Genomic DNA, 17969 nt, shown 5'->3' with positions numbered 1-17969 from the left:
TCAGCAAGATTTCTGGCTCCCAGGTGTCTTTTATACAGGTAAGGAGCACTATCTTAGGGAGTGCTCTTAATCTCAGCTTGTTACCTGTATAAAAGACACCTGGCAACAGAAGCAATCAATTAATCAGATTCCAAACTCCACCCTGGCCAAGACCAAAGAGCTGCCCAAGGATGTCAGGGATAAGATTGTAGATCTACACAAGGCTGGAATGGACTACAAGACCATCGCCAAGCAGCTTGGTGAGATCTCCCTCGGTCTGGGGCTCCATGCAAGATCCTACCTTGTGGCGTTTTAATGGTCATGAGAACGGTGAGGAATCAGCCCAGAACTACACGGGAGGATCTTGTCAATGATCTCAATGCAGCTGGGACCATAGTCACCAAGAAAACAATTGGTAACACACTACGCCCTTAAGGATTAAAATCCTGCAGTGCCCGCAAGGTCCCGCTGCTCAACAAAGCACATGTACAGGCCCGTCTGAAGTTTGCCAATGAACATCTGAATGATTCAGAGGAGAACTGGGTGAAAGTGTTGTGGTCAGATGAGACCAAATAGAGCTCTTTGGCATCAGCTCAACTCGCTGTGTTTGGAGGAATGCTGCCTGTCACCCCAAGAACATCATCCCCACTGTCAAACATGGAGGTGGAAACATTATGCTTTGGGGGTGTTTTTCTGCTAAGGGGACAGGACAACTGCACCACATCAAAGGAATGATGGATGGGGCCATGTACTGTCAGGGCCAGGGCATTGAAGCCAGCCAGGGCATTGAAAATGGGTCATGGATGGGTATTCCACCATGACAATGACCCAAAACACACAGCCAAAGCAACAAAGGAGTGACTCAGGAAGAAGCACATTAAGGCCCTGGAGTAGCCTAGCTAGTCTCCAGACATTAATCACATAGAAAATCTGTGAGGGCAGCTGAAGGTTCGAGTTGCCAAATGTCAGCCTTGAAACCTTGATGACTTAGAGAGGATCTGCAAAGAGGAGCGGGACAAAATCCCTCCTGAGATGTGTACAAACCTGGTGGCCAACTGCAGGATCTCTGTGATTGCCAACAAGTCTTGTCTTTGTTATTTAATTATACTTTTTTCCTGAGAAAAACAACTGAACAACTGTAACTGTGACCCCAACTTTACAGTGAACAGTTACCTTTATGGTGCACTAGTATAAAATGTGCAGACAGGCTTATGTTTATCTGCATTTTACAGCCAATGCGAGTGTTGCTCATCCATTCAGAGATGACAGTTGGAACTATTTGTTTTAGTGGGTTTTTCAGCAGTTAGGTCTGAATTAAACAGCTTTGAAGGGATAGTTTTGATAGAAACTTGAGGGATAGAAATAGTTGAATAAAGTCATTATTTTTGTTTTCTTTGTGCACAAAAAGTATTCTCGTAGCTTCATTACATGATGGTTAAACCACAGATGTCACATGGACTATTTTATCGATGTCCTTACAACCTTTGGGGCCTTAAACGAGTTAGTTGTGTTGCTGTCTATGCAGGGTCAGAAAGCTCTCAGATTTCCTAAAAAGTATCTTAAATTGCGTTCCAAAGATGAACAAAGATCTTACTGGTTTGGAACGACAAAAGGGTGAATAATTAATAACAGACTTTTCATTCCTGGCTGAACTATCTCTTTAAATCTCCATGATCCCTGCATGTTATATCAATTAAGTAATGAAATTTGAAATGAATTTAATAGGCTTTCACACCGAACAGGTTATGCTTCTAACAAGTGGCACTTATGTTAAGCTCTAGCTGTGCAGTACTCCAAACACTGCCCCATGAAACCCATCACTGGAAAGTAGCAGCACTGATGTATCTGCAGCTCTGTTGATAGGATTATCCGCATGTGACGAGAATCTCTCAATCAGCTGAGATGAACCAGACTGAGAGAGCCATGTCAACATCTGACCTGTCCTACATGAGTCAGAGGCTTGAAATCTTCCATACCATCGGAGCTGTCAATACCGTGAACAGAGAGAGCTGATTAATAACCGCTGGGGACTGACCGTGAGGGTGTTAACAGATTAATTATTGGAGTGAGGCCACTGTGCTAATGGTGATTTCAGATAATGTAATTCGATTGTCATTGTTCTAACCACAAAGGGCACACTGGCCCTTTTTTGCGGTGTTGGACTGCAGAGGAATGTAGTTCACTGGGCTTCACCAAAGCTCTGACTGGGTCACAACACTGCTGGGGGTGGCCTCCATGTTCGACTATAACCTGATGAAACTTTTTTTTTGTTAATTTTGAAATTATTTTCTTAATTATTCTTTTTTTTTAATTAAAGTTTTAATTATATTTTTAGTTTTTAATTTCATTTATTTATTACAAACATCATGAGTTTTTGAAAATACCTTTCAAGATTTTTAGTTATTAATTTATAAATGCTATTGTTTTTAGATTTTAACAATATTTATTTACATACATATTTTCATATATCATGAGTTACTAATTCATTAATATAATTTATTTTAATACAATTAATTTATTAACTTTTTATTCATTCATTTATAGACAATTTTACGACTTCATTTTTTTACAGTTTTTTGTTTTCATTTGATACACCAAAACTTTTAACTGATTGATTGAATTATTTATTCATTTATTGCTGACATCACAAGTTATTAATTTATAAATGCTATTGTTTTTAGATTTTAACAATATTTATTTCCATAGATATTTTCAAATACCTTGAGTAATAAATGTATTAATATAATTTATTTTAATATCTTTTATTTATTAACTTTTTATTCATTCATTCATTCATTCATTCATAAATAGATAATTTTACAATTTCATTTTCTTATGATAAAAATCTAAGATGGAAAATTTTAGCAAAATTTCTTTTATTTGTACCACCCTTTTACATTAAATACATTTGATACATATATTTATATATATTTTTAAATATCATACGTTATTAATCAATTAATATCATTTATTTTAATATCAATGATTTAACTTTTCATTCATTCATTTATTTATAACTAGATATTTTTTATGATTTACAAAGTTTATTTTTCCCCCCTTTTTTTTGCCTTTGTCAACATTCAAAAGTTTGAATTCTATTTTCAGGTTATCGTTTCATTTATTTATTTATTTTTGGGGAGTCTTACCACACTTTACAGTCTGTCAGTGTCAATAAATTCAAAGGCATCAATATTGACAGTTTCTGAAGACATGAAAAATCTTAAAAGCTGGAAAGTTTAAGCAAAATGTTCATTTTACCTTTCTAGTCCATCAGTAGTCAGTAAATGGTGACCCTTCTACGAATACCTTGTAATCAATTAATTAATTGTAAGTCCCACAAAGCTCCTAAAACTGCTTCCGAAGGATAAGATGTCATGGTCACCAACAAGGCCACGGCAGCTCACATGCTACTAAACTCCCAAACGAGATTTATTTACAAAATAAATGGAAAGATTTGATTTTAAAGGCATTAAGCTCTAAAGGAAGTTCGACTGACAGGTCTCTGGCAGAAAACTGCACATGGCAAAGGTGACGGAATCAATGGTATTAACAGCGCTAATTTTCCGCCTCAGGAGAAAGAAGGGAAACTGCTCATGTCGTGCAGTAGAGCTGACCCTGCAGATGTGACAGGGCCGCATCCTATTAACACCTGTTTGCGATGTGGCGGCACTCTGGTTCTCACAACGTCTAGCGTGTCCAGACGCCCGGACAGATTGATGTGAGCGAGTTTCGAAAGCCGCATCGCCTCTAAATCTTGGCTCCTGTGAAGAGGAAGAACACATTCGTGCTGAACAGACAGTTGTCCTCAAACATTTACGACTGCCAAAATCAGAGGAGGATAAAATAACACGCAGCAAGAATGCTGTGGATATTTTTACAGACCTTTGAAAAACCACAGAGATTAATTACAGTTTGCCCCCACAAATAATTAATTAATGCTTACAGTACTAAAACTAAGGCTATATGTAATAATTTAAATAAACCTAAATTATACACACACACACACACACACACACACACACACACTACTGTTAAAAAGTCTCTTCTGCTCATCAAGGCTGCATTTATTTAATTAAAAATTCAGAAAAAAACAGTAATATTCTGAAATATTTTAGCAATTTAAAATAGTTTTTTATTTTAATATATTTTAAAATATAATTTATTCCTTTGATGGAAAGCTGAATTTTCAGCATCATTACTCCATTCTTTAGTGTCACATGATCTTTCAGAAATCATTCCAATATGCTGACTTAAAATCAATGTTTAATACAGTTGTGCTACTTAATATTTTTTTGAAACCTGTGATACTTTTTTCGAGATTCTTTGATGAATAAAAAGTTAAAGAGAACAGGATTTATTCAAAATATAAATGTAACACATCCTTGTTGAATAAAAGTATTAATTTCTTTCAAAAAAAAGAAAGAATAAAAATTGACTGACCCCAAACTTTTGAACAGTAGTGTATATTGTTATAAAACCTTTCAATTTTAAATAAATGCTGCTCTTTTTAACCTTTTAATGATTAAATAATCCTGAAAAAAATATTGATCAGAACAACTGTTTTCAACATTGATAATACAGTAAATCAGCATATTTCAACAAAGATTTCTGAAGGATTATGTGACCCTGAAGACTGGAGTAATGATGCTGAAAATGTAGCTTTGTGTCAGAGGAATAAATTACATTTTAAATATATTCACATAGAAAACAGTTATTTTAAATTGAAATAATATTTCAAAATATTACAGTTTTTTCTGTACTTTGGTCAAATAAATGCAGCCTTGATAAACATAAGAAATGTCTTTAAAACTCATGCAAAATCTTACTGATCCCAAACAGCTGGCATAAGAAAAATACTCAAAAAAAAAAGTTCATTTCAATTAAAAATTAAATTCAGTCACTTTAAAGCACCACAGACACATTCAGAGAGACGTGTTACGCCCGTTGCATCAACGTTCTTGGCCTTTTTTAACATGTAGCCACAAGCTGCACTTTTAAGATGTCATGCCAAGTTAAAAACAGTGTTTTTCACTCTAAAAATACGTCTTGAGAAACCCATGCTTTCGGTTTCATTCCTCTGTGCTCTGTCCGGCTGCCTTTGAAGATGCTGTCTGATGTAAAAGCATTCAATTGGTGTTAGATGAACCTAAAACAGGGAATCATTAATATATCTAAAAAATATATAATACAATCAAAGTTTAGAAAATATAGCTCTGCACATTTCGAATTAAATGCACTAGAATATAACAGTATTTAATAAAATAAATGAACTTCATTAAAACTGTAATTCTTGCATCTTATCATCAGCAGTGACTGTTTGATTAAAACGATGGCTCTTCTGAGCCATTTCAGAGCGAATACATCAGTATTGTGTATATGTATTATGTACTGTATATTGAATACAGTCCAAAAGGAAAAAAAAAATATTTTAATAATTTTTCAGCACTATTTCCCAGCCTTAGTCATCTTTAAAACTGAATACAGTTTTGAAACTAGTAGCAGTTTGTTCATGGTGCACACACCCTCACACATGGAGCTCTGCCCATGTTCCACATCAAACGGTTGAATGCCTTTGCGTTTGCCTCTACGGGACAACAGGGAAAGTCAAAGTACAGTACTTTCAGGCATTCCGTTCTTGGGTTTGGCCGACCCCCCACGCTGTCTTTGAAAACAGGACATTGTTAAAACAGAAACATGTTGCTTTTGGCATGAGAGCCTGCTCTCTCCCTGCATACAACGGGGCCTGCAATTAGCATGGCCGGCTCCCCAGAACAAATATTCTCCACTGTAATCCTGCCAAGGCAGCAGAGACACAGCTCTACTGCAAGAATGCTTGGCATTTCCTTTAATGTGCTTTGGCCGAGCTGGGTCAGAGAAAACCAACAGTAACAGCAGAACAGAGTCCCACACAACAAAACTTCCTGTTCACGCTCACTTTCTCTCTTGAACACGCATGCTTTTCCTATAGAATGAAAAACATATTTCCATCCCCCCTTTCTTTTTCCTGCTACTGTTGACTGTAGGTTTTCTTTTATATTATATGATCACAGATGTGGCATGTATATATTAGTATATACCAAATAAGCTTTCTACTTCCATAGGAACCTCTGGCAAAATTTCAAGTTATATCTTTCAAGCGACAGTTTCTAAAAGTAGTGCATTCATCCACTTACCGAATTACTGCAACCTAGGTCAGGGGTCTAAACTGGATCAGTGGAAGACTACCATTCACCTCCATGTTAATTTCAAATACAGGCTCTCTCTAAAAGAGCTCCAGTACTTTCCCTTACCACCGTTTAGCCCAGTCATTTCACGGTGATGGTAAAATTGCCTTGAATAACCTCACGTCCTCAGAAGTCTTGGTTGATTCAGAGAAGCCTGTAAGTTTGATGGACAAAAGCACTCTACCATAAAAACATGTGCTTGATACCCTGAAACAAGCCCTTAGAGTCTTTTTTCCATGTGTATGTTGAAAGAAATATTTCTTTGCTGCAAGTACACTAAATGTATGGAAGCCTGTTTCCGCCACTGAATAAATAACAAAGAGGTAACTCCGACTTATGTCACAATTCTGAACTTTTTTTCTCAGAACTGCGTTAAAAAAACTCACAATTCTTAGAATTGTGAGATATAAATGCGTAACTGTGAGTTCTAAAGTCAGAATTGTAATTAAAACAATTGTGAGATATAAATTCGCAGTTGCGAGTTAAGTCAGAATTGTGAGATATAAACTCTGAGAAGTCTTTGTCCCCCTCAGAATAGGACTATAACTCGCAATTCACAGTTCTGAGAAAAAAGTCAGAATTGCAAGATACAAACTCGCATTTGCGAGAAAAAAAAGATCAGAATTGCAAAATACAAACTCGCATTTGCGAGAAAAAAAGTTGGAATTGCAAGTTTTTGTCACAATTCTGACTTTTTTCCCCTCAGAATTATTAGATTGTTGAGTTATAAAGTTAAAAATTGTGAGATAATTGTGAGTTTGTCTTGCAGTTCTAACTATATAACACACAACTGTGAGTTATTAAGTCAGAATTGTGATATAAACACTTAAGAAGTCTTCTCCCCCCTCAGAATTGGACTTTATAACTCGCAATTGTAAGTTTACACTTTTTCTGAGAAAAAAAGTCAAAATTGTGAGATATAAACTATATAAAAAGTTTATATTTCGCAAAGCTGCGAGTTCTTGCAATTCTGACTATATAACACAATTGTGAGTTATTAAGTCAGAATTGTGAAATATAAACTCTAAGAAGTCTTTTTCCCCCCTCAGAATTGGACTCACAGTTTATATCAGGCAATTCTGAGAAAAAGTCAGAATTGTACATTTTATCTCAAAATTCTGACTTTAAAACTCACAATAGCAAGTTCATATTTCCCCATTCTGAGAAAAAGTCACAATTCTGACCTTTTTTTTTTCAGAGTTGCTAGAGTTTCTAAGAATTGTGAGATATAAATGCATAATTATGAGTTATAAAGTCAGAATTGTGAGATAAAAACTTGCAATTCTGAGAAATAAAGTCAAGTTGCAAAGTTGCAAGTTTATGGCTTGCAGACTTTATAAAACACAATTGTGAGTTAAGAATTGAAACTCCCTGGTTGGCCAAAAATTGAATTCCTCAATGTGTCATAGTTTAAGTATTAACTTCTCAAGCTAACGGACGTGCCTAATTAATTCTGAGAACCTTGACCAGTGTCTCAGTACCACAAGGATCTTTTTTACAATCCCTCTACTCTCACTTAGACTAATTATTCTTGCTAAGAAGCATCCACTTAGAAAAGAAAGTGTGACTAAATGATGCTTAAAGCAACTAGCTTTCTTCTTTTTATGTACCATTGGGTTTATTTAAAACTGATTACACTATAACAACAGATGAAGGAGGATGTGAAAACTAACATCTTTCCATCAGGTCTGGCGATGATTTACTGCTCTGGAATATTTTTTTACCCAGAGAGAAAATCTACTTAGACACCAAAGGTCAACATATTATTACAGTTTTATTGGGGATTGATTTCCTGTAGTACCAACGGTAGCAGAGAATATGGATGTCATTAGAGAACCTTGAAGAGGGCACTGTGACGGCATTATCAATCTTTACCGTCCTTTCAAAAGAGCCCAGTCCTCACAGTACTGGCTGAAGAAATCTAAGAGGTCACAGCACTGTTCAAAATAGAGCCTGTTCCGATGCACTACTGATAATATCAATAGCACTTATCTATTCAGCGTTCGCCCTTGTGTCTGCCGGCTTCCCGTAAACACAAAACATTCCCCTGTGAGGAAGGACGTTTTTCCATCGGTCTGAAAAGGGTGAATGACCTCGAAGAACGAACCCATATTTCAGGTTATTCTGATTTAGTCGCACGTGTAGTCGTTTAAATACACTTCTTTCTCTTCCCTTCACCAGCAGTGAATTGGAAGTACGAGATTTAATCATATTACATTGACGGCTCCACTTCTGTGTGACAGAAGCAATTGTTTAATGTAAAATCAATAAAAACTCAATGTCTGCTGACTCTAGACACAAAAGATGGCCAGGTTGATGAATCACGACAGTAATGTTTTTCTTATGCAAATGATAACTGCTGAGCGCATACCATTACAACACTGCAAAACATGTGCTTTGGCCCACGCTCCTCACGGCACTGAGCGCAAACAGATGTATCAGGAGGTTGGAGGAAAAACAACTTTACGCAACAGCCAGAAAATGCATCACGTTCTCAAGCAACAAGAAGTGTATTATGTACACCAGCTAGGTGGGTAGTGTCTCTACAAGCTCTGTACAAACTTATATTAACGGACAACCATGAGCAAAACTAATTATTTTTGACCACTATAACTGCATTAGAACTGAGTACATTACAGTACATTCAATTGCACTTAACACATTTACAGAGTAAATGTTTATGTAAATTCAATGTTGTATATCAGAGCGCTGCCTGTGTAATTTTGACTGAATTGCCTAGCAACTTTTATGATGGCTGTTGTTGTTGTTTATTAAATATTATTATTAAATAAATAATATTTTATATGAATAATAGGGATATTTCATACTGTATTTTATATAAATAATAGTGTTTAGTATTGAGAAACGTTGCGTGTGTTTGTGATGGTGATTTTAGTTACATTGTTCCGCCATTAGACGGTGACAAGAGACTGTTTTTGCGAGTCAGCAGTAAAGACTTTTACGTCGGAAAAAATGAACACAGTCATAAGCTTATTATAATTAATAACTAATTATTTTTAGTTTCAACATCAACTTAACGCAACTAACAAATGCACTGAGCAGTGCTGTCTTCGGAAATCACCCTTAACAGATGAAAGAATATTAATGTTACGACAAAGATGACGCTTCCCTCAGTGGACAGTAAAACTAATTGTGAATATGGGACTGATCTGATGAATAAAGGCTGTATCAAATGCAGGTCAGTTCAGTTCATCTCTCTCTCATGATACTCTACATAATACAGTCAGCTTTTAATACATTAATACAATAAGCTTTCAATGTTTCAGCAACTCAATGTTCATTTATTACTAGTTCTAAAGGGACGTTTTGGAATTAGTAATGGAGGCTTGGGCTCAGCTGTTATGGTGCGTTCACACCGCACACTTTGTCTGCGTCAGGCAACGCACCTAACGCATCTAGTTTGACGCATGTACGTTGAAGCTGGCAACGCTTGCTTTTTGGTGCGTTCACAACGCACACGTCAGGCAACGCTCCCAACGCATCTAGTTTTTTGCACACTTCCCCTGAATAAACCATGGCAAACTATTGGGACTGGACATTTTGGAATCCTCTCATGACCATGTTTCGCTAGCTAACGAAATGGGAAATAATTACGTTGAGAAAAAATTTGACATCCCGATCTCTTCAGCGATCTTCATCCAAGCAAGTTCCTTTACATTCCTGTCTTTATACAACAACGAGGACGAATGATACAATTCTCTGCGATTGCAGACGGCTAGAATAAGCTTGTAGCCGTCTGCAATCGCAGAGAATTGTATGTTGTTGTTTTTTCTGCTCCCGCTTCATTCAAAATACGTGTGGTGACGTCGCTACAGTGAGACGCTCTGATTGGTTGACGCACTGCGTCAAGTGCGTCAAGTCCGTCAAAAGTTCAGCTAGCTGAACTTCTGCATTGCTTGCGTTTGCTGCATTGACGCTTGAAACGCAGGTAACGCTTGAAAAGTTGACGGATCCAACGGACACAACGCAACGCAGAGCCTCTGACGGACCTCTGACGGACTCAACCATTGACTTTACATGTAATCTTGCCGCAACTGACGCATGACGGTTGGGGCGGTGTGAACGCAGCATTAAACTGTCAACTTTAGACTTGAATCCGTGGTGGAAGGAAGTAGTTCTGCACAAAAGAGGGCCTTTAAAGACACTACTGTTGTTATTTTGTTTATGTGTTTACACACTTGTGCCGTCAAACTGTTGTATAAATACACTCGTAGACGTGAGATATGGCTCTATATCGGCACGCTGTGATTACCTACAGCTATAGCATGTTATCTGTAACAAGTCTGCTACATGGACTTATTGGGAAAAACATGCCAATCTACATTTTAGCAAAAACATACCTATACATAAACTAAAGCTTCCAATTACAATGAACATTAGTTGCAGAAAAATACCAACAACTTTTCTTTCTTTTCAAACATTATGATTACGAGGGAGATTATTGATTAAGTCACTTTTGTTTTGCATGGATTCTTGCACAACACTATGTTATGACCTCAAAATGCTTTTACCACTTTTACCACGTTTTATAAACGAATACATTTAGATGTTTGCGCCACATCACCAGCTTCATAAATATGTGTTTTCTAATGTAGTAAACTTGCTTGGTAGTGCACCTAGTACAGCACTGCACTTGTGATCTAGTCCAATAAAATTTGAGTCATGATAAACTTTTAGAAGCAAGCTAAAATGCCATGACTACTTCAACAAATACATTCTTGTTCTATCAGAGGGTTGAATGTGTAGCTGGTATGCTTCTTCTAAATAAGACAGTGCCACTCACCAGACATTTTTTTTTTTACAGAACTGCTCCAATACATAAAACAACCAATGTAATAAACATTGCCTCATTTACATTCATCCATTTCAGGGAAAACTGAACACATTTTTAGTGCCACTTAGTCCCATTTCACTTTTAAACTTGCAACAAGTAGTGTAATATTATTTTACTGAAATTTTGCCACAGGCATGTTTTTCCACTGAGCCTGGGTTGCATTTCTTTGGTTGTTAGTGTGTTAGCAGAGATGGTCCAAGTCAAAAGAGCCTACCACCAACACTTTATGATATTTTCTTTAGCTAGTATTACTCAGTGTAAGATTTTTGTCTGTTTTATGAGCCTGGCACAACTAATAAAACACTGTAAAGGGACGAAGACATCAAAATGATAGACAACAACAACAAGCTACTCATCAAGAGAATTAAGTATCTATTAGACATAACATTTCCAGCAAATTGACCACTCTACAAATAGGCAAGCAAAACAACATCCCAGACTAGACACAACATCACAATAAACAAGTGACAACTGCAACAACTCTGAAGCACCAGTCAAAACAACATGACAAGCACCTATTAGTAAAACAAAACAAGTGGTAAACCTTCAAAAATAGCCACTGCCTGCTTCAAGGATGACAAAAAGCACACCTGCTGCAATAAAACAACAAGGCCCTGCACCCCTTGCTTAGACCGTTGTGATGACAAGCATGTATTTTTATGTTTAATTGCCAGTGTGCCACCAGCTCAGACTCAACACACAGGCCCGCTCAGAGAATGCGAGCAAGTATCCATCAGGGACCGCATTTTTCAACGCAACATTTGCATTCTGATAGCTCTAAAAGGAGCTTTATCAGCCTCTAGTAAATCAGCTCGTTTGTTTGTTTAATCACAGGCTTCTAAAAAAACCTGTCAAATAAGCAAGATGCTGCTAAGAAAGGAGGAAAAAAACTCTTTCGATACCCCACCCTTTATAAAGGAAAGGGAATTAGAACAAACAACTACGTAAAAAAAAAAAAAAAAAAACAGCTCCAGGGATTTCGAACACATTGTTATGCAGTGGCTTAGGAAAGACTGAAAATATGCTGCTGTCGCAAACTTAAAAAAAAAAGGGGAAAACATTTTGCGAAACATTTAAATAGACATAAAAATAGCTTGAGAAATGACCTACTGCACATTTGCGCACACACACAAAAACTGACATTCATATTTAGTTCACAGGTTCAACCAACCCCTTCGTTAATGGCAAAAATTTGGGCTTAGATTGATTCTTTTTGTATTCTCTCAAAGCTAATTATGAAGATATCTGAGTTCTACCTTGCAAGAATCGTACAGGGACTTATTATAAATCCTGTTTTCGAGTATGCTCTCAAAAACAAGCAATCGTGAGTTCAAGCACATATTTTAAAGATGAAACCCATCAAGGACGCATTAAACAGCATGATGACATTATGACTGCTGCAGAAAGACATGCGCATGTAGGTACAAGTTTTACGCTAGAAGTAGACAGAGAAAAAAGATAATGAGAATGGAGAAATAAGAGGTACCTTCAATCTTCTGCAGGGCTGTCTGACAGGCTTCCTGGCTAGCGAATTCAAATGGGTTGTTGCAAGTTCGTACACTGTCGCATTCACACTTCCCATCAATGATGTTACAGCCCGTAACCAGGTTTTCATTGCATGGCTCAAAGCCCAAGAGCTGGTCGTCATCCCAGTTTTCATCTGAGCGGAAATGAAAGAGACACATATCAATGAGGATGCCACAGAAACAGAAATTCATCATCATAAATTACCAGATCAAACATTCAGAATCATCCCGAAACATTTCACAGGATCGTTAAAATAGAGGGTTCCCCAAAGCCAACAGGTCTGGCGATGCTGAGGTAATGAGGCTACTGAATGCTAGAGAGGAGCATACGGCCAATTACATGTGCATTTGAGGTGCAAGGGGTATCGTAGAACTCGGAAATAAGAGAGAAACATCGTCTTGTTATAAAGGATTATGCAGTTCCTACGTTCCTAGCCTCTCACGACTTACACGATAGATAAATGGTGGCGGAGAGCAGCGCATTTTCAAAATAAGAATGACCCCGACCCTGAAGACGCTTCTATCTGCCAGCAACATTATGAAGTCTTATTTGCAGTGCAAACACACATTGCTGATACAAGCTCTGGTATTTCAGCCCACTGCTTGTTCACCTTATCGGCGCGCACGCATGTTTGTGTGCTTAGGACGGATGAATACACTCAAGACGGGTGCATACCAGGGCTAGTTTGTTTATTAAATATTTGTATAAAAACATATATATAATCAGGCCTAATCAAGGCTTGATTTTTTAAATTAAATAAAATAATACAATTTAAATGAATGGGTTACTGTTTTAATACACTTTAAAAAAAGAATTTATTCCTGTGATTAAAAGCTGAATTTTCATCAGCCATTACTCTAGTTTTCAGTGTCGGAAACATTTGTGCTGCTTAATAATATTTGGAATCTGTGATACTTTTTCAGAATTTTTTGATGATTAAAAAATTTCTAAAGAACAAGCACTTGTGTTATTCAAGCACTTATTCAAAATAAAAACTTTTTTTTTTTACCGTATATACACTGTCGTTCAAAAGCTTGGGATTAGTACGATTTTTGATGTTCTTTTAAAAAAGTCTCTTTTGCTCACAAAGGCTGCATTTATTTGACCAAAAATACAGAAAAAATGCAATATTGTGAAATATTATTACAATTTAAAATAATGGTTTTCCATGTAAATATTCTTTAAAATATAATTTATTTACATGATGCAAAACCAAATTTTCAGCAGTCTTAAGTGTCACATGATCCTTCAGAAATCATTCTTATATGCTGATTTATTATCAGTGTTAATTGTCAAACAGTTGTGCTGCTTAATATTTTATTTAAAACCTGTAATACGTTTTTCAGGATTTTTTGATAAATGCATTGTTAAAAAGAACCATATTTATTCAAAATAAAAAATATTTCCTAACAACTGAAATCTTTACTGTCACTTTTTTTTATCAATTTAAAACATCATTGCTGAATAAAAGTATAAATTTCTTTCAGAAATAGAAAAAAAAGGGACACCAAACTTTTAAACAACATATTGTTAAAAATGATTTCTAATTTCCAAGAGACTTTCTTTTTTTTTTTTTTTTTTTTTTTTTTACATTTTATTTAATTAAAGAATCCTGAAAAAAGTATCACAGGTTCCAAAAAATATTAAGCAGCACAACTGTTTCCAACATTTCTAATAAATCAGTATATTAGAATGATTTCTAAAAGATCATGTGAGACTGAAGATTCAAAAAAATAAATAAAATAAAATAAAATAAAATAAAATAAAATAAAATAAAATAAAATAAAATAAAATAAAATAAAATAAAATAAAACAAAATAAAATAAATAAATAGAGTAATTGGAGTAATGATGCTGAAAATTCAGCTTTGCATCACAGGAATAAATTACATTTTATAGTATATTAAAATAGAAAACCACTATTTTTAATTGCAATAATATTTCACATGATCCTTCAAAAATCATTCTAATATGCTGATTTATTATCAATGTGGAAAACATTTTTGCCGCTTAATATTTTTTTTTTATACCTAAAAAGTTAAGGAAGAAGAACAACATTTATTCTAAATAGAAACTGTATTTAGTTAAAGTAATATATACATTTTTTTTTACATTTTAAAATATTTAAATATGATAATTTAATTGAATATCTAATATTCATACATCAAAATAAATAAAATTAAATAAAACACTGTGATAATTATTTTCATAGATTTTTCTAAGGCCATTCGTTTTATATGCTAGACCGTAACATAAATGACAATTGAGTTGAATTTCAATGAAACTGTTCAAAACACTGATTTCCTTGCGTTTACATCAACCAGCCCTACTGCATACTAAGTACCAGTGCATGCATGTAGACGCATCTGCATGCATGTAATTTGTGTCTTTTGGTCTCTGAGGAATGCAGCCCGCTTGCCAATAAATAACGGGCCTTGCGCATCTATGAGCAATTCGGCAGTTGAGTCAGAACCGTTTCTGCAGAAACCTGCCTCGTACTGCAGCGCAACCTACGATTTGATTTAGCAATAATGAGACTACATAAACTACAAAATGACTTTGTTTTGTATCCATAACTTCTCAACCCCTGGGTGGGTCACTTTAAATACTCCGAGGATAAACAAGTCATGGAAAAACACTCCTCTCACCCGCCCGTGTCTGTTCGTTGTAAGGTCAGTCATGTGTTCAGCTACTGGTGCACAGCTGCACACTTGCGGTCCACTGTTTGGGTCATCTGGATATGATGGATGTGATTACGGCACAGCTGTACGGCACAACACCCATACCGTGGGCCGAAGGAACACAAGCCTATCACTATCCCTGTCTATAGGGGACTGTGAGTATGTGTGAGCTTGTGATCTCCTAACAATCAAGGACTGGAAGCTGATGTTCCAAAGCCCCGGCGCTTGTTGTTTTCACCAAAGCCACAGGGGTGAAGTCCCCAAATAGCTGCTGTCAACAGCTGATTCTTCAGTAACTAAGCATGGCTCTCCAGACCAGCTCCGGGTCGTTTAGCTGGGCGTGGAAGGTTGAGTCTCCTGCCAAACAAGGGTTGTCAGTAACCTGGCATAGGGTTCACATGATAAACACGTCGCGGTGGTCTGAGCCACACAGCGGGATTGAGCCTGGCGTGTTCACAGCATTGCCTTGAAGACCTCCTGGGAAGTTCCTACTTACAAGTTCAGAAATCATAATTACGACGTGATGTGCATTCAACCGATTTCAGTCAGAGAAATACTGACACACTTTCATATTTCTCAACACAATGTTTTAGTGCTAATGCAACCAAATGAAGTGCAAATATGCATAATATATGTAACTGATGTGTTAGGTATGTATTTTAGGATTCTTGCGCTGCAATGCAAGCCAATAAACCATCTACATGAGCAGTATTTAGCATCATTCAGTACGCAAAATGCATGACGTCAAATCAATTAAAATGTTAATCACAATATTAAAGGAGTAGTTCACTTCCAGAACAAAAAATTACAGATAATGTACTCACCCCCTTGTCATCAGATGTTCATATCTTTCTTTCTTCAGTCGTAAAGTAATTATGCTTTTTGAAGAAAACATTTTAGGATTTTCCCTCCATACAGTGGACTTCTATGGTGCCCTCGAGTTTGAACTTTCAAAATGCAGTTTAAATGCAGCTTCAAAGGGCTCTAAAAGATCCCAGCTGAGAAAGATGGGTCTTATTTAGCGAAACGATCAGTTATTTTCTAGAAATAAAAATAGAAATTACAGTTTATATACTCTTTAACCTTAAACGCTTGTCTTGTCTAGCTCTGCGTGAACTCTGTGTTTTCCGGTTCAAGACAGTTAGGGTACGTCGAAAAACTCCCATCTCATTTCCTTCTCCAACTTCAAAATCGTCCTACATCACTGTTTTAGCTTTTTCATCAGCTTCTTTGCATGTTCACTTTGTAAACACTGGGTTGGTACTTCTGCAACAATAGGACGATTTTGAAGTTTTTGAGGAGAAAATGAGATGGGAGTTTTTCAACATACACTAACTGTCATGAACCGGGATACACAGTTCACGCAAAGCTAGACTAGATGATAAGGCCCTTTTTTTCCTTGGCTGGGATCATTTAGAGCCTTTTGAAGGTGCATTTAAACTGCATTTTGGAAGTTCAAACTTGGGGGCACCATAGAAGTCCACTATGGAGAGTAATCCTGAAATGTTTTCCTCAAAAAACATAATTTCTTTACGACTGAAGAAAGAAAGACATGAACATCTTGGATGACAAGGGAGTGATATTATCTGTAAATGTTTGTTCTATAAGTGAACTACTCCTTTAACTAAGGAAAGCCCACAAATAAAGATAATTTACAGACTTCCATATTAAATGTAAACCTATCACTCGTGTTTTCAGTGCAGGTTCAGGGTTTACTTCAGTTTTTCCATGCATGACAAAAGATGTGGTCTGATGTTTTTTTCCCTTTCAATATAATTAATCAGAGTCAATTATTCTGCTAAGTTGATAACCCTAGTACAATGTAATTGTAACCCTGTACAAGGCAAACATTGACAATTACAACTTCAATCACGACTAATTTGCTCCATCATGAGTCTTTAATTGACACGCCCCCAAGAAAATCAGAGCTCAATAAATATAATTTCCCACTGGATATTACAAAATTGCGGAGGCATCAGTGTACATGTTGAAAACACAATCAATCGGACACAGCTTTACAGCAATATCACTATGGAAGCCCGTTTTCGCCACTGAATAAAAAATAAAAAAGGTAATTGCATCTTTTTATCTCACAATTCTGACTTTTCTTGCAAATGTGAGTTTATATCATGCAATTTAGAGAAAAAAAAGTCAGAACTGTGAGTTTATATCATGCAATTCTGACTTTATAATTCACAGTTACAAGTTTGTATCGCGCAATTCTGACTTTCTAACTCACAATTACGAGTTTGTATCTCACAATTCTTACTTTATAACTCACAGTTGTGAGTTTTTATCTTACAATTCAGAGAAAAAAAGTCAGAATTGTGAGTTTGTATGACGCAATTCTGATTTTAAAAAATCCAACTTGTAAGAGAAAAAGTCGCGAAAAAACTTTTTATTTTATTTATATATTCAGTGGTGGAAGCGGGCTTCCATAGAATTCTGTATTGTAGTCACTAAAACTGCAGGAACCATCTTTGAGACTTTAGATTCAATAAAACCAAAAACAAAAATCTCTTTAAATGGATAGTTCACCTAAAAATCTAAATTCTGTCATCAATTACTCACCCTCATGTCGTTCCAAACCCATAAGACCATTGTTCGTCTTTGAAACACAAATGAAAATATTTTTGATAAAATCCGAGAGCTTTTGCATTGTGTTGGATTTATAGATTTTTATTGGACAAATTATAATATGCTC

At 36.1% G+C, this 17969-nt stretch overlaps 1 protein-coding gene across 1 annotated transcript in view; it reads right to left on the bottom strand.

The window, feature by feature from the left end:
- crim1 (cysteine rich transmembrane BMP regulator 1 (chordin-like)) overlaps positions 1–17969 on the bottom strand; it is a 172717-nt gene that overhangs the window by 141955 nt on the left and 12793 nt on the right. Inside the window, exon 2 of the mRNA XM_073827217.1 lies at positions 12545–12718. Coding sequence (XP_073683318.1) covers positions 12545–12718 — 174 coding nt within the window. The remainder of the gene's footprint in view (positions 1–12544; positions 12719–17969) is intronic.

This window comes from Garra rufa, chromosome 21 (genome assembly GCF_049309525.1).
Source record: "Garra rufa chromosome 21, GarRuf1.0, whole genome shotgun sequence".
NCBI classification, from domain to species: Eukaryota; Metazoa; Chordata; class Actinopteri; order Cypriniformes; family Cyprinidae; genus Garra; species Garra rufa.
This window is presented reverse-complemented; position numbering and strand designations above follow the sequence as displayed.